Below are 27349 nucleotides of genomic sequence, written 5' to 3'. Positions count from 1 at the left end.
GGCAAACAGCAAAAAAAGACAAAGAAAACTTTTTTTTTAAATAGAAAGTGTAATTTGTAAATCCACAGCAGCTGTCAGGTCCCTTGAAACTACTTTTTTTTTCTAAAGCCTTAGGAGATTGCAGGTTGAAGGTGTCCTATGAAGTGTGCTCTCCATTCCTGTCGGTACACAAATCTTTTAATCTTGAAGCCCTGCAACGAACTCCAACTAATGAAGCTGCTTGAAGCCCTGCAACGAACTCCAACTAATGAAACTGCGGGTGGAAATTGGAGGGCAGGCGTTTGCTCCCAACGCTACGCCGAGGTCTGTGAGGCGGAGAGGGAGTTGCACAGTATTGCAGCAAGGAGGTTGCCTTGTTGGAGCAGCAGGGCGTTTGGAGGGTGTTGCACCCTAATGCTGATGAGGTCAGTCGGGGGGCGGTGGTTGCTGGGAAGGCGGGGCAGGCTGCAGTACTCGGGTTTCTTTCTCCTGCAGCACAGAGGTGCCTGCTGTAGCACCGGACCCGGTGCGAAGTCGACCGTGCCGCCTATGTGACAGAGGCAGGGACAGCGGGCGGTTCCCTCAGCATCCCTGCTCCCGGGGAGACGGCGGTGGCGCCAGGTGAACGCAGCTCTGAGAAATTCTCCCCGCGCATCCTGCTCCCGCTGCTGCGCGCAGCTGTGGCTGCAGGTTCCCGAGTGGCAGCTGCTGCTGGCGGACTCGACTTGTCCCACTTCGTGCGTGGCAGGGGCTCTTGGGGCAGAGTTTGCACAGTTGGCTGGAGAGCTGCTGCGCCGCCCGGAGATGGGAAGGCAGAGCCTGCGCTGGGGCATCCTCCTGTTGGCGGCTTTGGCGTCTCTAAAAGGCGAGAAGCTGCCAAACTGCGAGGACGCTCGGAAAGTTTTCCAGCTGCGGCAGATCGGCCCCGCCAAGGGGCTGCCGGAGACCCCGCGGGCAGGTAAGAGCGGGCTCCTGTCTGCCGGGCACCGCTGCAGGGCGTGCCACCCCTTCCCCCGGGGGAGCCAGGGCTCCTGCGCGCGGGACGCAGTATTTCGGGGCCGTGTGAGGAGGGGCTGGCAGCGGGCGAGGGGTCTGAACTGCATGGGGCAGGATTACCGGGCGGGCCCCTTTTCGGCCCGAGTGGGCGGCTCTGCTTTGGGTGGTGGGCGGCAGGCGCTGGCAGGGCTGTGCTCCGCGCCTAGTAGGGCGCTGGCTGATTGAAAAAATGCGGAGTTAGCAAAGCCCCGGCTCCCGCAAGCAGTGGTTTCCCCAGGAATTGAAATGGGGAGGGGGGGCGTTTGAATTTACAGAGTGTGTGTGTGTGTGTGTGTGTCAGGACGGATGAGATATATAAAAGAGATGAATAAAGTACATGTTTTGTTAGTATAATGCAAGTTTAACATAAGGATAATGCAAGTTACACCAAAACATAGAACAGGTCTAGATTTCTAAAAACTTATAATTTTTTTAAAATGTATTTAATTTAAATTGACTTTTGAAAAGGAAGCCATCATTGGATAAGAGGGAAGGTCCTCTCATGGATCAGTAACTGGTTAAAAGATGGAAATAAAGGTAGGAATAAATTATCAGTTTTCAGAATGGAGAGAGAGAAATAGTGGTATCCCTAAGGGGGTAGAAGCAGCAAAGAGTCCTGTGGCACCTTATAGACTAACAGATGTTTTGGAGCATGAGCTTTTGTGGGTGAATACTCACTTCATCGGATGCATATGGGTAGGTACTGGGACCAGTACTGTTCAACATACTCATAAATGATCTGGAAAAATGGGTAAACAGTGAGGTGGCAAAATTTGCAGATATTACAAAACTATTCAAGATAGTAAAGTCCCAGGCAAACTGCAAAGAGTTACAAAGGGATCTCACAAAACCGGGTGACTGGGCAACAAAAATGGCAGATGAAATTCAATGTCGATAAATGCAAAGTAATGCACACTGGAGAACAATTTCAACTATACATACAAAATGAAGGAGTCTGAATTAGCTGTTAATACTCAAGAAAGAGATCTTAGAGTCATTGTGGATAGTTCTCTGAAAATATCCACTAAATGTGCAGCAGCAGTCAATGATTCCCAACATTCTGTTTGCTTTTTTAAAAAGAACAGGAGTACTTGTGGCACCTTAGAGACTAACAAATTTATTTGAGCACAAGCTTCTGTGGGCTCCAGCCCACTTCATCGGATGTAGCCTACGAAAGCTTATGCTCAGATAAATTTGTTAGTCTCCAAGGTGCTACAAGTACTCCTGTTCTTTTTGCGAATACAGACTAACACGGCTGCTACTCTGAAACCTTTGCTTTTTTAAGAAAGGGATAGATAATAAGACAGAAAATATCATATTGCCTCTATATAAATCCATGGTACATGTACACCTTGAATACTGTGTGCAGATCTGGTCACCCCATCCCAAAAAAGATATATTGGAAATGGAAAAGGTACAGAGATGGGCAACTAAAATGATTAGAGGTATGAAACAGGAGGAGAAATTAAAATGACTGGGAATTTTCAGCTTAGAAAAGAGACGACTAACGGGGGATATGATAGTCTAACTTGACTGGTATGAAGAAAGTGAATAAGGAAATATTATTTAATCCTTCACATAACACAAGAACTAGCAGTCACCCAATGAAATTAATAGGCAGCAGGTTTAAAAAAACAACAAAAGGAAGTACTTCTTCACACAACATAAAGTCAACCCGTGGAACTCTTTGCCAGGGGATGCTGTGAAGACTAAAACTATAACAGGATTAAAAAAAAACTAGATAAATTCTTGGAGAATAGGTCCATCAGTGGCTATTAGCCAGGATGGGGAGGGATGCAACACCATGATCTGAGTGTCCCTAACATGTTTGCCAGAAGCTGGGAATGGGCAACAGGGGATGGATCACTTGATGGTTACCTGTTCTGTTCAGTCACAGATCTAGCATTCTGGAGCAAAGTTACTAAAATATAGTCCAACAAACAAATGTTTATTTAACATGACCCTCACTTTTCCCTCCACCGCACCCCATTCACCGGTGTTGTCCTTGGTCAGTGGAGACTCAGAGTTCAGAGATGCTTTCACGTGAGTACACCTCCCAGATGGGGGGCAAGAAGGCACCTTGCTCGTTCCTCCAGCTGCTCACTGTTCACTCCCGCCACAGCTGTTTGTTGTCCCACCGTTCACTCTCCCACTTTGTTGCCAATGGCCCTGCACAGTCACTCTGCTGCCACCTGCCACTGTGACCTCTGCGAGTTGGTCTCTTGAGGTTCCACCCAGCTCTCAGTGATTTCAGCTGAGCTCTCAGTAGGGGAACCTCACTGCTAATGCAGTCTGGGCTGTCTTTTACGCAAAAACACTGTCCCCACAGGAACACTGTCCCCACAGCAGGACTAAGCACTTAGACCTGATTATCAGTGATTTCAGCTGCAGTGGTCACTTAACAGAACAAAAGACTATCTATGGAGCCTAATCAGCTCTGTTTTTAAACAGTGGAGAGGGACAGGTCCCCATCCTCTCTTTTGATGCCCTCAATCAGCACAGGCTAAGTACAGTTCTACTGCTCTTTACTCATACAATAAGAACAACTTTTCATTCCCACCCCACCCCCCACATTCAAGTGATTTGTAACCCAACCCCAGCCAAAATCTATCACTTGGGCAACACAGCTCTCTTCGCTGGATACCTAGGTAGATTAGGTGTGAATGTAAATACAATCCGGTCCTGAAGCCTTTCTCCCCAGCTCATCCTTAGCTATCAGGGAGCGCTCATATAGACTTTGCTTACAAATCGTCATTTGAAATTATTAGGTTGGCCAACATCACTGAAATGAATGCACTGATGTCATGAAAAACAACAACTGTATAAGGAAGCTAGTCTATGTTCATGCTTTTAAAATCTATTATACTTTCAGATACACATATTTTATCATAAACTGTATATGCTTTTAAAGTATCTATTAATGTTTCAAATTCAATTCAAATTTCCAAACAGTCGCTAAATTGGCATGTTTCAGAGTAGCAACCATGTTAGTCTGTATCCGCAAAAAGAACAGGAGTACTTATGGCACCTTAGAGACTAACAAATGTATTTGAGCATAAGCTTTCATGGGCCCACTTCATCGGATGCATAGAATGGAACTTATAGTGAGGAGATATATATACATACAGAGAACATGAAAAGGTGGGAGTTGCCCAACCAACTCTAAGAGGCTAATTAATTAAGATGTGCTATTGTCAGCAGGAGAAAAAAAACCTTTTGTAGTGATAATCAAGATAGCCCATTAAAGACAGTTTGACAAGAACGTGTGAGGATACTTAACATGGGGAAATAGATTCAATGTGTGTAATGGTTCAGCCATTCCCAGTCTCTATTTAAGCCTAAATTGATTGTATCTAGTTTGCATATTAATTCAAGTTCAGCAGTTTCTAGTTGGAGTCTGTTTTTTAAGCTTTTCTCTTGCAAAATTGCCACCGTTAAATCTGTTACTGAATGGCCAGAGAGGTTGAAGTGTTCTCCTACAGATTTTTGAATGTTATGATTCCTGATGTCAGTTTTGTGTCCATTTATTCTTTTGTATAGAGACTGTCCGGTTTGGCCAATGTACATGGCAGAGGGGCATTGCTGGCACATGATGGCATATATCACATTGGTAGATGTGCAGGTGAACGAGCCCCTGATGGCGTGGCTGATGTGATTAGGTCCTATTATGGTGTCACTTGAATAGATATGTGGACGGAGTTGGCATCGGGCTTTGTTGCAAGGATAAGTTCTTGGGTTAGTGTCTTTGTTCTGTGGTGTGGGGTTGCTGGTGAATATTTGCTTCAGGTTGGGGGGCTGTCTGTAAGCAAGGACAGGCCTGTCTCCCAAGATCTGGGAGAGTGAGGGATCATCTTTCAGGATAGGTTGTAGATCTTTGATGATGAGATGGTGAGGTTTTAGTTGGGGGATGAAGGTAACGGCTAGTGGCAGTCTGTTATTTTCTGTGTTGGACCTGTCTTGTAGTAGGTGACTTCTGGGTACTCTTCTGGCTCTGTCAATCTGTTTTTTTCACTTCAGCAGGTGGGTATTGTAGTTTTAAGTCTGCTTGATAGAGATCTTGTAGGTGTTTGTCTCTGTCTGAGAGATTGGAGCAAATCCGGTTGTATCTTAGAGCTTGGCAGTAGACAATGGATTGTGTGGTGTGTCCTGGATGGAAGCTGGAGGCATGTAGGTAAGTATAGCGGTCAGTAGGTTTCCGATATAGGGTGGTGTTTATGTGACCATGCTTATTAGCACAGTAGTGTCAAGGAAATGGACCGCTTGTGTGGATTGGTCTAGGCTGAGGTTGATGGTGGGATGAAAATTGTTGAAATCATGGTGGAATTCCTCAAGGGCTTCTTTTCCATGGGTCCAGATGATGAAGAGGTCATCAATGTAGCACAAGTAGAGTAGGGGCATTAGGGGATGAGAGCTAAGTCAGCCATAAAAATGTTGGCATACTATGGTACCATGCGGGTACCAATAGCAGTGCCACTGACTTGAAGGTATATATTGTCCCCAAATGTGAAATAGTTGTGGGTGAGGACAAAGTCGCAAAGTTCAGCTACCAGGTTTGGCATGTAACTAGTTCACAAAACTGGGGCTTGGTGGGGTGGGGTGCTGGGAAATCACTGCCTGCAAGCAACTTCCTGCGAGCGGGCGGGCTTCCTCCATAGTGCTGCTGTCCTACCTCCAAAGAAAGTGGCCCACCCGGCCGCTCTCCTAAGGTTTTCTTTCTGGACAGCAGCGTCTTGTCTACGGGAGGCCGGAAAACAGGGAGAAGCACTATGGGCAGGAGCAATGGTACAGTAGCGCTCCTGGATAGCTGGATGGCTCCTCTCATCCTTTCCTCAGGCAGGTGGCACCACCTTTCTCTTGGGGAAATGCTGAGCGAGGGACTCCTATGCACCAGCTCACCCGCTGCGGGTTTTGAAATGGTACCACTAGTGGTTAGTAGGTGAGACCAGTCTCAGCAGAAGGCATGAGTGAAAGATAGTGGCCAGTCTTCCACATGGGCCGATTCCATCCCAGGTTTGCCCAGTGTAACACTGCAGGGGTTGATAATGGAGAGGGTCAGGTGTATGTAGGAGCTGACCCATTGCTGCATCAAGGATGGAGAAAACAATGCCCAGGAGAAACTATAAACGGGGAACTCCTGGATTTGACAACAAATTAGGGTGACCATATTTCCCAAAGTGAAAACAGGCCCTGTGTGTGGCTGCCCCATGGGGTGCCCCCTTCTCACCTCCTCCCCTTGTGTGGGGTGGCCCAATGGGGCCCTGCCACAGCACTGCTCGCCTGACATTCCTCCGTGCGCTCACGGGAGGGGAGGGGCGCCCATGTTTCTTGGGGGGCGGCACTGGGCATTTGTTCCGTTTGCTCTTGCCATCTGATGATCAGGGACGTCCCGGACTAGACTTAAAAAGGGAACAAAATGGAACGTATCGTCACCCTGCACCAAATCCAAGTGACGGGGCTTTTTTTGTGGGAATGAGACTTTACAGGGTACCAGCAACTTGGAAGGAAGGGAAAGGAAAGAAACAAGAGAACTCCTTACTCCATCCCTCTCACTCTTTCCCTGAAACATCCCTTACTGGGGATGGATGGTGAAATACCATGATTACATGGGGTATTTGGCCCAAAATCAGCCATCAGTGGGTAGCAAATGATGTAGCTTCACCAGTGAATAAACCCAGTGTAGACTGGGGAAAATCACAGTGAGCCATGACTTGGATCTGTGCAACTCAAGCAATTTCAGGCAGAGTTAAACTTTGTCAGTGCAAATAGTAGCTGTGGCCTACCCAGCAATAGCTGCAGGTGGGGAAATCCCCACTGTAAGTAAGGTGCTAGTTAACTTAGACATATGAAGATTGACCATCACGGGTACAGTCTCACAGAAAATGTTTCTGTAAATGGGGAAGCTATGATTAAAAATTATCTTAAAATGGTGATAGTTTCTTCTTGTTCTTCTTCAAGTGATTGATCCTATGCAACGTCCTATGCAACGTCATCGAGCTCACAGAGGCACCGAGCCTCCGGCCCCCGGCACCGCCGGTGCGGGCTGTACAGTCAGTGGGAAAGCCGGCTATGATGAGGCCACCTTCCCCTGACAGACGGGATAGACGGCGTTCCAGGTCCCGGTCCTGATCCTGATCCTGGAGACGGTCGCTGTCACGCCGATCCAGATCCCGGCACCGATCACCATCTCGGTACCGCTCCCCGTCTCGGCGCCGGTCGCAGTCCCGGTACCGCTCCGCATCGCGGTACCGGTCGCACTCCCGGAGACGTTCCCGGTCCCGGTCACCAGACCATCGGTACCGAAGGAGGTCCGGTTCCCAGTACCATTCCCGGCACCGCGACTCGCGAAGCCGCTCTCACCGACATCGGTCGAGATCGCGGTCGACCTCCCGGCACCAGCACGGTCAATGGTCCCGCTCTCGCTCCCGGCACCGCGACGACCGGCACCGATCCCCGGCACCGTCTAGGGACAGACCGGCGGCATCGACGGCGCAGTCCTTGAGCGCCTCTGCCCCCCCATGGCCTTCTCGCCAACCCTCGGTCGCCTCTCAGGCGGACAGCGGTGGAGATCTCCGGGCCGACCCCCAAGGGCAGGACCACGGACCGCAGCAGTGGGGCTTTTGGACCCCCTGGTCCTACCACGAGGCTCAAGGGCTCCCCCCCCCCTCCGCGCCCCAGGGGCTCCGAATGCAGGGTGCCGGAAGCAATGCTCAGCAGGCCTCCTCCATCATCACAGGGTGAGGCCCCACCGCCACCTGTAGCGGCAGAGCATCCTGTGGCCGAGCCGGCTTCCCACCCCCTGGAAGAACCACCTCCAGAGGCCGTGGTCCAGGGTCTGTCCTCATCTTCCTCGCCGGACGAGGTGGTGGCGGGGGCATCTACAGTGGACCCCCCTCCGATTGACTTGCGGGCCCACCAGGACCTTCTTTGCCGGGTGGCGCAGGCTATTGACCTCCCCGTGGCAGAGGTCGCTGAGGATGACGACCCGGTGACCAGGGTGCTTGGAGCTGAGGCCCCGCTGCGGGTGGCCCTACCCTTTATCCGCACCATACAAAAGAGTGACACTACCATCTGGCAGTCACCGGCGTCCGTCCCTCCCACCGCTCGTGGAGTGGAACGCAAGTACTCGGTTCCTCCCAGCGGCTACGAGTACCTATATACGCACCTGACTCCGGACTCCCTCGTGGTGCAGTCCGTAAATGACCAGGAGAGACATGGGCAACCCGCTCCAGCGCCAAAATCTAAAGACGCACGGCGCATGGATCTGTTGGGCCGGAAGGTCTATTCGGCCGGTGGTCTCCAGCTCTGGATTGCCAACCAGCTGGCTCTCCTTGGTTGCTACACCTATGACATTTTGGTGTCCCTGTCCAAGTTCTCGGAGCTGATCCCATCAGCCTCCCGACAGGAGTTCTCGGCCCTCCTTGAAGAGGGCAAGAAAGCCTCCCGGTCCTCCATCCAGGCCGCTCTGGACTCAGCGAACTCAGGAGCCAGAACTCTGGCCTCGGGAGTGACTATGAGACGCATCTCCTGGTTGCAGTCCTCCACCTTGCCGCCCGAGGTGCAGTACACCCTGCAAGACCTCCTCTTTGACACTCGGGGTCTCTTTTCTGAGAAAATGGATTCAAGGATTCAGACCCTCAAAGATGGTCGAATCGCCATCCGCACCCTGGGTATGCACACACCGGCTACCCAGCGGAGGTCGTTCCGGCAATAGTCATACCGACCATTTACTCAGGCCAGGTCACAGCCTTATAATAGTCGCAGAGGCAGCCTAAACCGCCGTAGACCGTCGGGCAACAGGCGTAACCAGGCCCAGGCGCCCTCCAAGGCCCCTCAAGGGCCTAAGCAGACATTTTGATGGGACGCCCGAGGACGGCCCATCAGACTCTTTACCGGATCCTTCCCTGTTATTTTGCAACCGCCTTTCCCACTTCCTCCTGGCTTGGTCCCAAATAACAACGGACAACTGGGTACTTCATACGGTCCAGTATGGTTACCGCCTTCAGTTTGTTTCGCCCCCTCCCTCCCACCCACCTTCCCCATCCCTCTTCAGGGACCCCTCTCACGAGCAATTCCTCTTGCAAGAGGTCGAGGCTCTGTTGAGCTTGGGTGCCATAGAGGAGGTGCCGAACGACATGCGAGGCAGGGGATTTTATTCCCGATATTTTCTCATCCCCAAGGCAAAAGGAGGTCTCCGACCTATACTAGACCTCCGGGATCTCAACAGGTACCTGCTCAAGCTCAAGTTTCGCATGGTCACCCTGGGGACAGGGGCGGCTCTATAAATTACGGCGCCCCAAGCAGGGCGGCGCGCTTCGCCGCCCTTCCCCGGTCCCGCGGCCCCATCATTTCCTCCCTGGATCCGGAAGACTGGTTTGCTGCCCTCGATATGAAGGACGTGTACTTCCATATCGCGATTTACCCTCCCCATCGATGCTACCTGCGGTTCGTAGTCAACGAGGCGCACTACCAGTTTGCGGTACTACCCTTCGGCCTTTCCACCGTGCCGAGGGTCTTCACCAAGTGCATGGCAGTGGTTGCCGCCGCCCTCCGCCGTCGTCGCATGCACGTCTACCCGTATCTCGACGACTGGCTGGTTCGCGGGCCATCCCGACAGCTAGTGGCAGGTCAAATGGCCGAGATCCTAGCCCTGTTTCGGTACCTGGCCCGTCTCATAAACGCCGAGAAGTCCACTTTAACTCCATCACAAAGGGTGGAGTTCATCGGAGCGGTCCTGGACTCGAGTTTGGCCAGGGCCTGCCTCCCTCGACCTCGGCACCAGACGATGGTCTCCATCATCCGGGACCTGCACGCTTTTCCCACGACAATGGTTCGGTCCTGCCTACACCTCCTGGGCCACATGGCATCCTGCACGTTCGTGACGACGTACGCGAGGCTGCGCCTTCGCCCATTTCAAACTTGGCTGGCGTCGGTGTACCGTCCGCACCGCGACCCTCTGGACATGGTAGTCACAGTCACAAAGCCAATCCTCGGTTCGCTCAGCTGGTGGCTGGACCCAGAGGTCGTGTGTGCAGGAGTCCCGTTCCGCCCTATTCGCCCATCCATCACCCTGACCACGGATGCCTCGGCGTTGGGATGGGGGGCTCACCTTGGCGACCTACACACCCAGGGTCTCTGGTCGCCCCGAGAGCTCTCCCTCCATATCAACGTCAGGGAGCTGCGAGCGATCCGCTTGGCGTATCACACCTTCCGCGCCCATCTGCAAGGGCGCTGTGTGGCGGTGTTCACGGACAACACGACGGCGATGTTCTATGTCAACAAGCAGGGCAGAGCCCGCTCCTCCCTGCTTTGCACGGAAGCGATGCTCCTGTGGGACTTCTGTGTAACCCACTCAATTCACCTGGCAACATCCTTTCTTCCAGGAGTGCAGAACACGCTGGCCGACCCTCTCAGCAAGTCGTTCCTCGCCCACGAGTGGTCCCTTCGTCCGGATGTGGTGCTCACAATTTTCCAAAGGTGGGCGTTTCCCCAGATAGACCTGTTTGCCTCCAAGGAGAACAGGAAGTGCCACCGGTTTTGTTCTTACCAGGGTCGCTCCCGAGGCTCCCTGTCGGACGCATTCCTCTGCTCCTGGATGGATCACCTCCTCTACGCCTTCCCTCCGTTCCCACTCATACACCGGGTGCTACTCAAGCTTCAGAGGGACAGGGCCCGCCTCATTCTCGTCGCTCCGGCCTGGCCACGGCAGCACTGGTACACTCTGCTGCTCGAGCTCTCCGTTCAGGATCCCATTCCCCTTCCGTTATGGCCGGACCTCATCATGCAGGACTTCGGCAGACTCCACCACCCGGACCTACAGTCCCTCCATCTTACAGCTTGGTACCTGCGTGGTTGACCCACGCGGAGCGGGACTGTTCGGCGGCGGTGCAGCAAGTCCTGATGGAAAGCAGGAAGCCTTCCACTCGCTCAACCTACCTCGCGAAATGGAAGCGTTTCGCGCTTTCGTGCGATCACAGAGGCCTTAATCCCTTCCTGGTCCCTATTCCTACGATCCTGGACTACCTCTGGTCCCTTAAGGAACAAGGACTCGCAGTCTCCTCCTTGAAGGTACACCTGGCAGCCGTGTCCGCCTTTCGTCCATCCATAGGAGGTCGGTCCATCTTTTCCAATCAGATGGTTTCCCGCTTCCTTAAGGGCCTGGACCGTTTGTACCTGCCGATATGACGTCCTACCCCGTCCTGGGATTTGAACCTAGTTCTGGCCAAACGTATGGGAGCACCCTTCGAGCCCCTGGCCACGTGCTCCCTGCTCTATCTCTTGTGGAAAACAGCCTTTCTCGTCGCTATAACGTCAGCAAGATGAGTTTCCGAGCTCCATGCCCTAACGGTTGGTCCACCGTATACCGTCTTCCACGGAGACAAGGTGCAGCTTCGACCACACCCGGCCTTCCTCCCTAAGGTGGTGTCGGCCTTCCACCTCAACCAGGACATTTTCCTTCCGGTCTTCTTCCCGAAGCCGCACGCCTCACCTCGTGAGCAACAGCTTCACACCCTGGATGTCCGCAGGGCCCTCGCTTTTTATATAGAGCGGACAAAGCCCTTCCGGCGTTTGCCCCAGCTGTTCGTAGCGGTTGCTGATCGCATGAAGGGCGAGCCAGTCTCCTCCCAAAGGATTTCCTCCTGGGTGACTGCATGTATCCAGACATGCTACGAGCTTGCTCGCGCGCCAGCACGCCGCCTCACCGCTCACTCTATGAGAGCGCAAGCCTCGTCTGCCGCCTTTCTGGCCCATGTACCCATCCAGGACATCTGTAGAGCGGCCACCTGGTCTTCTGTCCACACCTTCGCTTCCCACTACGCGTTGGTGCAACAATCCAGAGACGATGCAGCCTTCGGCTCAGCAGTCTTACACTCTGCCACGTCTCACTCCGACCCCACCGCCTAGGTAAGGCTTGGGAATCACCTAACTGGAATGCATAGGAGCAATCACTCGAAGAAGAAAAGACGGTTACTCACCGTTGTAACTGTTGTTCTTCGAGATGTGTTGCTCCTATCCATTCCAGACCCACCCTCCTTCCCCACTGTCGGAGTAGCCGGCAAGAAGGAACTGAGGAGCGGACGGGCCGGCTGGGGTATATATCCAGCGCTATAGCGGTGCCACTCCAGGGGGCGCCCAGCCGGCCCGCCGGAGTTGCTAGAGTAAAAATGTTCCGAAGAGCCGTGCACGCGCGGCGCGCACACCTAACTGGAATGGATAGGAGCAACACATCTCGAAGAACAACAGTTACAACGGTGAGTAACCGTCTTTTCCCAGGTCTGGTCTACACCAGAAAGTTTTACCAGCATAGTTATATCAGTTAAGCGAGAGTGTGTGTGTGTGTGGGGAAATCACATCCTTAACTGACAGAGCAATGCTGGCAAAGGCACTACTGTAGTTATACTGGCAAAAAAAGTCCTTTTGCTGATATAACTTATTCTGTTTGGGGGAAGTAGTTTAAGATATAGTTTTACTGTCAAAAGGACTCTTTTGCCTATATTAACTGCATCTTTGCCAGGGGTATTTACCAATATAGTTCTTCAGGTGTGTCTATACTGGCTAATTTTAAGTGCAGGCAAAGCCTAAGGGAACTTGTTTTCTTCTCCTTTACTGAGGAAATGAAATTAGTGTTACGGTGTATCATAGACTTATGCCTAAAATCTCATTGTAATATTTAGTATTTTAATACTCCGATAAAGATAGTTTGTAAACTATATTGATGGTAATATTAAGAATGGGCTAAGCCTGAAATATTTATGGAATTATAGTACTGTGGAGGCCAAGAATTAATTAATATAGGTTTGAAGGGATCTTAATGTATGTTAGCTAATTTAGCAGAGGTTAAGATGTGACCCTGCATGCTGTAAGATATGTGGTACAGAGAGAATTGTGTGAAGAGTCATTACGACCTTGTGAACTGCAGTCTTGTTTTCTGTTCTAGTATTGCAGACAAATAAGATAGCGAATAGGCTTATGTATAAACAAATGCAAATGTTTACTTTTTACTGTCTCCAGGTTTGCTAGCCACTGTCTGTAACAAAGGTATAAATAATTGCTATGATTGTTTACTAATTGAGAGAGATCCGTCCAGGACAAGGGGCAACCCAGTTCCTGACACTCTCTCCCTCTTGTGTTCACTAGAGAAATAAATAAAGTATTTGGTTTTGCTGTACCCAAACAAAAAAAGCGAGAACTTAGTTTTTCTTCGACAGTACTTTCATTTAAATCTTAGCTTCCTATGAAAGTGGAAACATAAATCACATTCTTTAAATCTCATTAGACAGTTACAGTTTCCTTACCTAGAGATTGTATTGTCAGAATGTAATGATCAAAAAGATGGACAGATCATTTGGAAGGGAGTATTAGAGATGGGCTTGAACCAAACCCACAAAGCTTAACAACTCTCCCTCTGGGGGAATTTGGATCTAGATCCAAACCTTGCAGCTGGTATTTCTTATTTAGTTAAATGTGAATGTCAGGTTTGTTGTTTTTTTGAGATCTTATTAATTGTAGCCATATTCTCCACATTCCCTAAATAACAGAACTGGTAAATCTTCTCCACTACCGTAATTCATTTGTAGAATATATTCATGTATATAATTAAACATAATAGTGCCATTTTTTCTCTTAATGAGTGCAATTAAGATGTTTGTTGTAGGGGTTTCTTTCCCAATACCCTCACGCTTTTTTCCCTGCCTGTAGAAATGCTTTGCTAACACAGTACTTAATAATTTTCTTCCTCCATCTTCTTTGTCTCCTCCATCCAACATACTTTGGATTAGGAAAGTAGGAAAAAGTTCCCTTCAGAACTTATGATGATGTCCCACCAAGTGATAGGCCAGCAGGGGGCGGGAAACAGTTTTACAGTCAGCAAAGGGTTTCCCTCTCAAGATGAGTTTTATTACTGTAGAGACACTCAGATAGTCAAATACCTGTATCCAACAAACTGAATGCAAATTTAAAATAATTACCTCCCTGATGAGTATCCATGATGTTTTCAAGGGTATATAGGCAAATAACTATGGATAAGAGAATATATAATTAGAGATGTCAAACAAGAAAAGAGAGAACTTGAACAATGAGAAATACATTAAATGATAGCTGTGGGTTGATAGGACAAAATGCCAAGAGAAAAGAGACATAACTTTCACACTTTATACAATGGGTTTTAGTCTTAATGTTTTAAGGTTCACTTTCTGGATAAGCAGTTAGGAATAGGCCTTTTGGTAAAGCTTTTCTGACAATATATAGAAATATGTTCAATATATACTGCTTATCAGCAATGTGTTTTACTGTTATTGAGAACAGTTTGAAGCGTGTATCACTGGATATTATAGTATTGCAATAATAGCAGTATACAAAGTTATGGTTGAGATAACCTTTTGCATTAAAAATGTAATGTTGGTTCTCAGACCAATGGAAAATATTTCTAGATAGTGGAGAGGGATGCTTAAAGGACCCTGAGTTTAGGGGGAAAGAATCTTTCAAACTTAATGCACTTGTCAAATGCTTTGTGTATTTGGGTAACTCAGATGAATTTTAAAACTTCTAAGGTGCCTCAGGCATTGGGCCTAATCTTGCATACACTTAAGCATGTGTGCAATTTTACTCTTGTGAGAAATTCCCATTGGGGCCTAGTCTGTAATGAAAGACAGTGACATGTTTTGAAATAACAAAAGTAACCATCTGACAACTGGAGATTTTTATACACACATGCATTGGGACAATTTTGTATTGGGACAGCTCATGTGAGTAGGGGCCATTTGCTGAGAAGGATTGCAGAATTAGGCCCCTCTCTTCTTTTTAATAATATTAAAAGCCAAACAACCTTTCCATGAAAGAGAACTATACCTATGTAAACTTCACTAAGTTTACTCAGTCTCCTTAACTGTGATTTGTTCAATGATGCGTAAGTCTGCATTCAATCGTGTATCATATATTATAATGAAACACTTATCTTTATCTCTCAGAACATTTCACATTTGCAGTCTGTGCCTGAACTCATTGGCTATTTGCCTAATTTTCTTAATGGTAAAACTATTGTAGTTGTATTACCTCATTTTTCTTATTTTTCTGTTGTCTTAAAAGACCTTTCTTATGGTAGTTGAGGACTTCATAAGATGATATACACTGAACTCAGAGTTAAATGTAAAAGAATGAGCTCCCATTCCCGTTTCATACCAGCTGTCCATCACCGCACCCACAAAATTTCCCCCAGCACTTCTTTATGTATTTTTAAAAAGTGATTTTTGTTAAATAGTTCAGTTATTAGTAACTGTAAACTAGATTCAGCTCTGGTTCCCTGGTGCCTGGTTCAAGGCTACAGTTGCAGAAGCATGTACTATAATCCAGTTGCCTCCCCCTTGTGGAGAAAATGTTTTTGGTAGGGCAGGAAGACCGAAAACAAAATGGGTGACACCTGAGTGCAGCAAAATGGCAAATTCCTTCCAGGTTTAAAATGCTGAATTCTGTGGCATATTGGAAAGCTGCCATATTCCATGCTGCCATGGAATCACAAAGTCCAGGGAGTCCTGACTGAGATGAATGGGGCAGTTCATATTTCTTAGACGTATTGTTTCAAGTCAGACAGGAATCATTGCATTGGTTATGCTCAGTTCACCTTCTGAAGGTTATCTGTGCAATCATAAGTTAATAACACAACTAAAAAAGGAGAGCTGATGAGATTGAGCAATACAACTATTCTGTGCCAAGTGGTGAATTCCATGGCAACCTCCTTTGCTACAGAGCTGTGTAATATATGGAGTCCTGATAATAGGCAAATGGGTAAATGAGGCAGGCAATGTAAAGATATGTACGTGCAGTGATGCTGTTCAATCAGTAAAAGTATTATTGTGGTATATGAAAAGCTCCAGAAAAGATGGATGATGGAGATTTTTTTTTCTTTGCTACAGGTGATATACTGTGGCTATGTGACATACATGATGTGAGTGAAACACTATCATTGGCAGATAATTCTGAAACTATAGCAAATGATCTTGAAGGTAGATAGTCTTCAGAATCTGTATGCTGAGGATGGATTCTCCTAAACAAAATAAGTCAATGCAGTTATTTAATTATTACTACCATATTGCTCATTTAATATTACTCATTGCATTAACTGACAGTACTACTTTAAAGGTGAAATTGTAAAAGGAAGATCTGCCTATTTCAGCTATTTATTTTTTTATCACAACTGCATCTAAAATGATAGTACCACAGAGTAACAACTATATTTTTTGCTCAAACATGAGAATTCAAGAATAATCCAGAAGGAAGACAGGCAGTCCTTCAGGAAGAAGTTTGAAATAAAAAAGAAGTTTACCAACCTGAATATCCTGCATGTTCAGACATGTTTCTTTCATCATCTTCAACGCAGCTTCCTCCTGAGAAGGAACACTTCTCATGATGTTGTTTCTTTCAGGCAACCAGGCCTTGCATTTCTTTGTTGCACTGTCTGCATTTTGCATGCGTGCCTTTCTTACCTACGGGTAGAGGAACTTCATTAAATGATTCCCAAACTGGGTCTCTTTTATGGCCTGCAGCCATTATAGGTTTTCCCTTCTAGTGAGAGAATGGTATGGTAGGTCTTAAATCAATGAAGGCTACACTCAGAAAGACCTCAAGACTTCTGGAATATGCTGCTCAAACAATTTCATTTTTGTTTCTACTGCCTGTCCCTCCATTTTCACATTTATCTCCAGACTTCTCCTTGTCCAGATCTATTCCGCCCCCAACAATCTTCTATTCATTGACATTTTTGAAACTTTGCCCTTTTAGAGAGAGGTAAGGGATTGACTCTGTGTACACAGATTTGCATAGGAACAATAGGGTTGAGGTCTGTTATTTCTCACCTCTATATATTATTTATTTATTTTAAAACATTTTTGCTGTCAACAAGCATGTTATCTCTGGAGACACAAATCCACAGTTTGAGAACTGCAAAACTAAGCATCTCCATGGTATCTTCTAGACAGAGCACTGAGTCCCATTGGGTAGATAGATTATTTAGGTTAATCTTTCTATACAGAAGCCCCTGGAACGCCATAATATTGGGTCCCTAACCCATGAACTATGGGAACTCATTTACAAAAGTTTTCTTAAACAGTACATGAATATATTGTCTCCTACTATAGAATTAGAATTTATAATCCCTATTCCATGATGAGATATTTTGAACTGTAATGTATCTTAATTAAAACTATCTTTAGATAGGTGTTTTTTCCCCAAAAAAGCATTTTATCAAAAAAATCCGATTAAAATAAAAAAAATCCATTTTTTTTAAATCATTGATTTTTATCCACCCTGCTATTGTGTAAGGAGGACTGTCACTCCATATATAATGACAGAATCTGAAGTAAACTTTTAAAAATATGAGTTTGTTCCTGAATGTAAAGAAATTATCCTGGGTGTTTCAGCTGTGATAGACCAGCAGAATGGCCTGAGTGGAAGTAACATTTGGCATATGCTGGGGGTTGCCACCAAGCACAAAAAGGAGGAAGGTGGGTTTGGTAGCAATGGAGCAGCTCCCAGCTTCTGCTGAGGGGGAGTCTGTATCTTTCTGGAAGCAAGTAGTGCTCAGTGGGATAGAGCTCAACCAGGCCAAGATGTTCTGAGCAGACTTTGTGGTCTCTGGATTTGGCCCAGAGGGACAATTCACAAAGTAAGGTGAGCAGAATTTGGCCTCAAAGATGCTATTTTCTTTCACTTACAGCTAAAGATCTGATTCTGTAAACTCTCACTTATATGAGTGGATCAAATTATTGGGAACAAGGATTTGCAGGACTGAGGCCATGTATGATAGTATGAATTCAACTCCAGACCTTTAGTAAATAAGACACCTAAAGCAAAAGAATAGTTAAAATTTCATTCTCAATAAAGCTATGGCTCACTTAAGGCAACTTATTAATTAGCCCACTTTTAAAGTGGGCTAATGTAGATAGCTCTTCATTGCCAAACTTATTGCAGGCCAAATTTGTGAATACTTCGCACACAGGAACAGATTATTCCTCTTATTAGTGGTAGAATTTATCTAAAAAAAATCATTTTAAATGGGTTGCAATCTAGAAGCTTTCAGAGCTCTGTATAAAAGAGAGACAGCGTTTTCCTTGATTGTTACTTGAGCTAAAAGTTTTTTCTTCTTCGAGCGATTGCTCATGTATATTCCACAGTAGGTGTGTGTGCTTGCCACGTGCACTGGTGCTGAAAGTTTTTCCCTTAGCAGTACCCGTACTGGGGGAGTGCAGCTGCGACCTCTAGAGTGGCGCCTCTATACTGTGCTATAAGGGGAGCTGCGCACTGCCCACACCCTCAGTTCCTTCTTGCCGCCGGTGAAGGTAGTCGGAACTTTGTGCTCAAGCTCTGCTGCAGCCTTTTTACTCGACCTTAGTGGTACTGTTCCTGGAATTGTTACTTCAGTTGTTAGAGTGGGCTCAGGGCATGCCCTGTGCCCCAGGCTTCAAGTCATGCGACTCCTGTCATCGTTCTGTGCTTAGGAGTGACCCGCATGCTGAGTGTCTACGCTGCTGGGTGAGTCACATCAGCAAACGTTGTAAGATCTGCAGGTCATTCAAGCCGCAGACCAAGAAGGAGAGAGACATTAGATTCCGTGCTCTCCTCATGGAATCGGTGTTGGCCCCAACTCAGGCACGCCGGCTGGACTTGGCACCCGCCGCCACATCGTTGGTGCGTACCGAGGACCCGTCTACCAGCTGGCACTGCTCCCCCTCCAAGAAATGGGGAAAGGGCCCTACCTCGCAGCGGTGCCGAGACAAGGAAAGAGGGGAGGCTGGTCCCACGACAGGCAGCCCATGGTCCCCCCCCCCCCGGGCTCAAGGCCTCCAACTCATGTTGAGTGGAGCAGCCCGGCACCGTCCGCCCGCACATCTCCGCTGGTACTGATGCCATCGACACTAAAGGCGATGTAGGCTGCGAAAGACATTGAGTCTGCCGGTTCCAGGTGCGCGGCCGGTAATGGCTCCCTGGTTTCGGGGTAAGCTCCCACTGGGTGCCCATCAGACCTGTCCTGCGGGTCGCAGTTCCCGCTCCGAGGGCTGCTCCCTGCACCATTCAGTGCGCAGCAACCGATCATCCGGCAACTCACACCCTCCCTCGACGCCGACCAGGCCATCCCGGTCATCACCCGCATGGGAGTGTCGGGGACCCTCTACGCCACCTGCCAGCGAGCACAGGCATCGAGAGAGGCGCCAGGAATATTTCCCTTCATGAAGTGACTACCGCAGCTGTTCTCGACGAGGTAGACATCATCGTTCTTGTTCCAGTTCCCGCTCAACTAGACGTCGCACTTGGGTTTCCCCTCGCGATGACTCAGCACCGGAGCTCCCGCCGCCGTCATGGGTACCGAAGTAACACTTCAGGTGGGTACTGGTCCTTGACGTCGAGGTCTAGGTCCCGAGGGAGGTGACATCGCAGGCACCACTGCTCACACTGTTCCCGTGAGACTGCACTCAACGGTGACCCTCGGCCTCAGCACCCAGTTTCCCATCCCTGGCACGTATGGCCCAGCCGGGTCAGTGGCAAGGGGCCCCGTGGCTGGGAATGTGGTGTCAGTGGGCACCGTGGCTGCCGATGGCCACACAGACGGGGGCCTGCTCAGTCGCTGGAGCGTCTCAGGCCCCATCAGCCTTGTCTGGCCATCTAAGAGACAGATCGGCAGGCCACGATATGGCAGACTCGCGCCCGGACACTGATCTGGGGCTTGACCCACTGGTACTGGCTGAGGCCCACAGCTCCATGCCAGCCCTTTCCCCGGCACCGGACGACACCATAACTGTTCCCCCGCCATCAATCCCTCAGGAGGACTTTAAGGCGCACCAAGACCTGCTAAAGTGGGTGGCATCCAGCCTCCAGCTGCAGGGCGAGGATATGGAGTGCCCTTCCGATTCCCTCTTTAACGTGTTGTCTCCCTTGGCACCGGGCCGCATGGCTCTGCCCCTGCACCAGGGTGTAGCCAACATTTCCAACACCCTGTGGCAAGCTTCCGCCTGCTTGGCTCCAATCTCCAAGGTTGAAAGGAAGTACTTTGTGCCGGCCAAGGACTATGAGTACCTCTATTCCCACCCGGCACCTAACTCGCTTGTGGTAGAGTCGTTAAACCACAGAAAGCAACAAGGCCAGCCTGCGCCTACCCCCAAAAATAAGGACGCCAGACGACTGGACTCCTTTGATAGAAAAATTTATTCCTCAGCAAGTTTCCAACTCAGGGTAGCCAATCACCAGGCCTTGCTGAGCAGATATGACTTAACTTGTGGGAGTCTCTGCCTAAGTTTGAGCCTCTCCTCCCAGACCGGGACAGGAAGGACTTTAAGGCCCTGGTGGAAGAGGGGGCGGCAGCGGCGAAAGCGGCCCTGCAAGCGGCATCGGATGCAGCCGACACTGCAGCAAGCTCGATGGCTTCAGCGATTTCCATGCACAGGGCATCGTGGCTCCTCCTGTCTGGACTGTTGATGGAGGCCCAATCCCTTATGCAAGACCTCCCCTTTCATGGGAAAGGGCTCTTTGCGGACCAGACGGATGTCAGGCTGCATGGGATGAAGGATTCCCGTACCACCCTGCAGACCTTGGGCCTCTACGTCCCTCCAGCTAAGGACAAGGCCAAACCGCAACCATCGGCTCAACCTACGAGGAGCAGATACGAGCCCCCGTATAAGAGACTGAGAGACCAAAAACGCCGGTCTCAGCGACAGTCCCACTCTGCCCCGCAGCCTGGGCCCTCTAAGGGCAAGAGGCAGGGAAAGAGGCAGTTTTGACTATTTGCAGGGGGTCCCGGGCCAGTTGCCAGAGAGATCCCCTAATTAATGAAGTTTGTGTTCTGCAACCATTTGTCTGCCTTTCACATGGCGTGGTCCCGTATGACATCGGACCAGTGGGTCCCCAGCACCCATTTCCAAGGGCTAAATGTTCACCTCACCCCCTCCAAACCACCTGCCCTCCCCGGTGGACCCGGGGGACCTGGAACATGCCCACCTCCTAGGGCAGGAGGTGGACCGTTTACTGCACCTGGGGGCGGTGCAAAGAGTACCAGTAGAATTCCAGGGCAAAGGGTTCTACTCCTGGTACTTCCTGATCCCGAAGGCCAAAGGGGGCCTCAGGCCCATCCTGGACCTCTGGGACCTAAACAGTTTCCTGGCCCGCTCCAAGTTCTGCATGGTGTCCCTGGCCTCTATTATCCCCTCTCTGGCCCTGGGGGACTGGTCCTGGACCTCCAGGATGCGTACTTCCATTCCATATTTTCGAGGGGCACAGGCACTTCCTCTGCTTCCTAGTGGGGCTGGATCACTACCAGTTTGCGGTCCTTCTGTTTGGCCTATCTACGGCACCAGGCTTTTCACAAAGTGTATGGCTGTGGTAGCGGCCTGCCTCAGGCGGGGTGGGTGGGGAGATGCAGATCTTCCCATACCTGGACAATTGGCTTCTCAAGGGCAACTCGCATTCCGAAGTAAAGACCCACATGGAGCTGCTCCTCTCGACATGTGCCGGTCTTGGCCTAGTGGTGAACAAGACCAAATCAACCTTAGTTCCAGTTCAGCGCATAGAGTTCATTGGGGCGCTGCTGGACTCCTCGAGGGCCACAGCCTCTCTCCCCCTAGACAGGTTCAAGGCCCTGAGAGATCTCATCACTTCAGTCATGGCTTTCCCAGTGATAACGACTAGAGCGTGCCTTCGAATTCTGAGCCACATGGCAGCATATATGTACGTGGTCCACCATGCTAGACTCCGAATGAGGCCCCTCCAACTCTGGCTAGCCTCCCAATTCTCTGAGGCCCGGGACGGGCTGGACAAGGTTCTCACGGTTCTGTCCCCAATACTGGCTTCCCTTCAATGGTGGTCTTGCCAGAGCAATATGCTGCAAGGGGTTCCCTTTCGGGATGCCAGACGCGTCGGACCTGGGTTGGGGGTCCCACACAGGAAACATGCAAACCCAAGGGACATGGTTGATCCCGGACTTGTCCCTTCACATAAATGTCAAAGAGCTCAGGTCAACCTCTTTGCAACCCGCCAGAACCGGCGTTGTCCCCGGTTGTGCTCCAGAGGAGGAATGGGAAGGGGTGTGATCTCCGATGCGTTCCTCCTGCAGTGGTCGGGCCAGCTCCTTTATGCTTTCCCACCGTTCCCCCTCATTGACAAAGTCCTGCAAAAGGTAAAAGCAGACAAGGTGAGAGTCAGCCTCATAGCCCCGGTGTGGGCCCGCCAACACTGGTACGGGACCCTCCTCAGCCTCTTGGTGGCCCCCCCGAGGATGCTGCCGCTTTGCCCGGACCTCCTCTCCCAGAATGGGGGCCGCCTCCTCCATCCCAGTCTAGCCGTGCTTCACCTGACAGCGTGGTTGCTCCGTGGCTAGATGAGGAGGAGGGCAGGTGTTCGGAGCAGGTAAGGCGGGTTCTCCTGGAAAGCAGGAAGCCATCCATGCGCCGTACATACATGGCAAAGTGGTCCAGGTTCTCCAAGTGGGCGAGTGAGCGGGGAGTCTCCCCATCCTCTGCAGCACTCCAGCTTATCCTGGACTACCTCCTGTCCCTTAGGACTCAAGGACTGGCACCCGCCTCGGTCAGGGTACGCTTGGCGGCCATATCAGCCTTCCACCTGCCGGTGCAAGGGCACTTGGTCTTCTCCCATTCTGACCTTCCGCTTCCTGAAGGGCCTTGACCGTTCGTTCCCATACGCTAGGCCCCCCGTGCCACAATGGGACCTGAACCTGGTTTTGTCACGACTCACGGGTCCTCCCTTTGAACCCCTAGCCACATGTTCCTGGTCTCACCTCTCATGGAAGGTGGCCTTCCTTGTAGCAATCACATCGGCCTGCCATGTCTCGGAACTCAGGGCCTTGACCTCAGAACCCCCCTATATGGTCTTCCATATAGGGATAAGGTCCAGCTTTGCCCACACCCGGTATTCCTCCCGAAGGTGGTCTCTGCCTTCCATATGGACCAGAGCATCTTCTCCCCGTGCTCTGTCCTAAGTCCCATTCCACCAACGAGGAGTGCCACCTCCACATGCTCGATGTACATACAGCGCTGGCATTTTACCTGGATCGGACCAAACCGTTCTGGAAATCCTCACAGCTTTTTGTTGCCTCAGCTGAGCAGGTGAAGGGGAAACCTATCTCCACCCAGCATCTTTCCTGCTTGATTACCTCGTGTATACGCATGTGCTATGACCTGGCAGGGGTTACATAAGAACATAAGAACATAAGAAAGGCCGTACCGGGTCAGACCAAAGGTCCATCTAGCCCAGTATCTGTCTACCGACAGTGGCCAATGCCAGGTGCCCCTGAGGGAGTGAACCTAACAGGCAATGATCAAGTGATCTCTCTCCTGCCATCCATCTCCATCCTCTGATGAACAGAGGCTAGGGACACCATTCTTACCCATCCTGGCTAATAGCCTCACCACCAATCGTTCCCTCACCACCAATCGTTAGAGCACACTCAACGAGGGCTCAGGCCTCATCAGCTGCCTTCGTAACTATCCCTATCCAAGACGTTTGTAGAGCGGCCACTTGGGCCTCAGTTCACACGTTCACTTCGCATTACACGATCGTCTCCCAGTCTAGGGATGATGCTGGGTTTGACAGGGCGGTACGCCATCCTGGTCTATCGTGAACTCTTACTGACCTCCAACAGGGTTAGCTTGGAATCACCTACTGTGGAATACACATGAGCAATCACTTGAAGAAGAAAGGACAGTTACCTGTTCCGCAACTGGCATTCTTCGAGATGTGTTGCTCAGGTGTATTCCACATCCTGCCTTCCTTCTCCTCTGTTGGAGTGGTCCGGCAAGAAGGAACCAAGGTGGGGGGAAGTGCACAGCTCCCCTAATAGCACGGTATAGAGGTGCCACTCCAGGGTTAGCCGCGGCATCCCCCTAGTATGGGTACTGCTAAGGGAAAAACTTCTGGCACCAGTGCACGTGGCAAGCACGCACACCTACTGTGGAATACACCTGAGCAACACATCTCGAAGAACGCCAGTTACAGAACAGGTAACTGTCCTTTCCACTATTCCATAATCAACATAATCTGCCTCTGATGTACACTTCTTCTGGGGGAGAGAGGAGGCTCAATGTGGAGACAAAAAATATGCAGACATTTTCTTGATATTGGTGAAACTAAAACAGAATGACTCTCTCTCTCACTGTCATGCACACACTTCTGCAATAAAACTGCTGTTTGTTCTACAGCACTAGTTAAGAAACACATATAAATCCACATAGTGGGTTTCAAACTATTACTCTATTCTTAGTCAATTGGGTTCTTTTGAATGTTGGATTCGGTTACTTTACTCCAGTCATTGAAAGCAGCTGTGTTTAATGAGCTGGAACAGAAATAGGTCAATAAAATGTACTTTTATATGTACGTGATTAGCAGTCTTAAAGTAAAAACAATGTTCCCATAGGAACTTGGAGTGATATCCATGTTAAAAAGATGCTATTTATTTTTTAAATGTTTAATATTAAAGTAAAGGAATGATAGAAATGAGAATATCAGAGTCAGCCACAGACACAAAGAAATATTTATTTTATTTTATAGCGTTTCTGGGAGTTCTAATGATCTTTTTGTAACTGTAACAAAGTCCATAAAGTTGGTCTATGTAAAATACCATTATTCCCTTCTTCTGCCTGAAAAAGTGGATGAAGGTTTCAAAAGGTGAAGGTTTGCCATTTATTTGAAATTATGCAGAATTTGGATAACATGAATAAGCCAGGGGTTCCCAAACTTGGTTCACAGCTTGTTCAGGGTAAGCCCCTGGAAGGCCATGAGATGCTTTGTTTACCTGAGCGTCCTCAGGTATGGCTGCTCGCAGCTCCCAGTGACTGAGGTTCGCCGTTCCCGGCCAATGGGTGCTGCGGGAAGCGGTGTCCGGTCCACTCTGCTTCTCGCAGCTTCCATTGGCCGGGAACGGCAAACCGCGGCCACTAGGAGCTGCGAGCGGCCGTACCTGCGGGCGCTCAGGTAAACAAAGCATCTCATGGCCTTCCAGGGGCTTACCCTGAACAAGCCGCCAAGTTTGGGAACCCCTGTTATAAGTTACTTCATTATGTACATATGTTTGTACCAATGGTATATCATACTTCCTGAACATGAAGCCTCACAAGGCAGGTATTTTACAGATAGGTACCTCATTTTACCTGATTTTATTTAATAGGTGTTGAATACCTGTTGAAATCAGTGGGTGCTGTTGGTGCTTAGTGCCTCTGAAAATCAGGCCACTATTGATATGACCAATGTCACATATCAAATCAGTGGCAGAGCTGGGAATAGAATCCACATGTCCTAAGTTCCAATCCCCTGATCTGACAACTGGACCACACACTCCCAGTCAAAAATTCTGATGCATTGTATAATAATTCCAATGAGTAAAATGGTGCTACTATGCAACACTTTATTTCCCAAGTAACCTGACAACACTGTAGAGGTTCATCACTCTTGTATTTTCAATTCCAGGCAGTGATAAAACCTTTAGATATAGATATACCTGTTGAGAACCGGAGACTAAGGAAGACAGTACTGAATACCAAGGAAGTGGTTTCCCAAGCAACAGAATGTAGGCAGAAGTTGTCACCTCATCAATCTGAATGTGTACATGCTATGTAGAGATTTACGGGTTTGTTTAATGTGTGCAGGGGAAACAGATAAAATATACTTCTTACTGGGCATGTTAATGAAAATGATACTGTTTGTAGTGATGGGAATACTGGATCCAAATAGCAAATAATAAAATGCTCTTGCTTGCAGGTAAACAGGCCCTTTAGGGTATGTCTACACCAACTTCAGCCTGAATAGTAATGTTAAAACACCATCTGCACAATTATTTTTGACACAGTAGCATGATTCCCACTAGCACAAGAGGGAGGCTCGCTCCCAGATGCAGTGAAGATGCCCTGATGGCTCAATATTTTAGTTAGACTTCTAAGAAAGAAGGTAGCAAATTACTTTATTCAAAGATGTACAGTATATTTTTACAATTTTTAGTGATCAGGAATGTTCTCAGTAGGCGGCCTCTGTAGAGAGAGGCCTGTTGCCTGTACTCTACCTGTTCTAGGCATAGGAATGCTGCCAATGCACTGGAGCAACCAACTAGTTCAGTCTTAAGTCATTGACATCTATTAGGGAAAATCAACATATTTGTCAGTTCTGAGGATAACTTTTGATATGGACACTTGATAATTAGGAACTGGACTGAGGCTGAATGTCAGATGTGCCTTTTCTCATTACTGACTATAGGGCAGGGGTCGGCAACCTCTGGCACATGGCTCACCAGGGTGCTTACCCTGGTGGGCCAGGCCAGTTTGTTTACCTGCCGCGTCGGCAGGTTCGGCGGACCGCGGCTCCCACTGGCTGTGGTTTGCCATCCCAGGCCAATGCGGGAGGTGGGAAGCCGCAGCCAGCACATCCCTCGGCCCGCGGCGCTTCCCACCACCCCCATTGGCCTGGGGCAGGGAGCCGCGGCCAATGGGAGCCGCGGTCCGCTGAACCTGCCGACGCGGCAGGTAACAAACTGGCCCGGCCCACCAGGGTGCTTACCCTGGCGAGCCACATGCCAGAGGTTGCCGACCCCTGCTATAGGGCTATATTTCAACAAGTGATAGTGGAATGGCTGTGTCCCTCTATTAATTCACAAAGCTATCTAGTTCACATAAGAATGGGCATACTATTATGAGCAATTTAGGCAAAGCTGCAGGCTCATTCTTATCTCCCAACATGAAGTTAAATACTTTTCCAAGTTCACATTGGCTCAGAAAGTCTGTTTTTGCTCCCCTGGGTAACCTCCCTTCCTCCCAAAAGAGAAAGGAAACCCAGGCTCTGATAGTTTAGCCCCTGAATCTATTTTACTGCACTGTCAGGAAGACTTTGAGTTTCCTGTGTGTGTACATAGCAGGCAAGCTGCATCAAGTACAGGTGCCTCAGAAGCATTCTCATGTTGTTTTAAACTACCTGTTAAAGTTCGTCATTATCAGAGATCTAATTCAATGACTAATGGGAAAGCACTTAACTCGTGAATCTGTTATTCCCAACAGAGATCAAGATCACAGTTCCTTGGAATTGTTGGTATGTAGTGCTATTCCTCGGCCACACAACACATGAACATTGCTATGTATAAGGTGGCATTGACATTCCATCACCTCCTCTCACAGGACAAACTCCAGCCCTATTAGATCAGTCCAGCTAGTCACAAGTACCCATAAGATACTTTCCTTTGATCAACAAATTTTAAAAAGAATACTGTTGATTTAGCTGTCCTATCATAGAATCACAGGGTTGGAAGGGACCTCAGGAGGTCATCTAGTCCAACCCTCTGCTCAAAGCAAGACCAATCCCCAACTAA

General features: G+C 49.1%; 1 protein-coding gene across 1 annotated transcript in view; it reads left to right on the top strand.

Annotated features, from left to right (window-relative positions):
* Window positions 1-518: 518 nt before the first annotated feature.
* Window positions 519-27349, top strand: part of GPC5 (glypican 5) — a 1065559-nt gene continuing 1038728 nt past the window's right edge. The window contains exon 1 of the mRNA XM_045010137.1: window positions 519-937. Within this exon, the coding sequence (XP_044866072.1) occupies window positions 784-937 (154 nt within the window). The 5' untranslated portion in view covers window positions 519-783. The remainder of the gene's footprint in view (window positions 938-27349) is intronic.

Source organism: Mauremys mutica, chromosome 1, assembly GCF_020497125.1.
Source record: "Mauremys mutica isolate MM-2020 ecotype Southern chromosome 1, ASM2049712v1, whole genome shotgun sequence".
Taxonomy (NCBI): Eukaryota; Metazoa; Chordata; order Testudines; family Geoemydidae; genus Mauremys; species Mauremys mutica.
The sequence above is the reverse complement of the archived record's forward strand: the minus strand, read 5'-3'. Positions and strand labels throughout refer to the sequence as shown.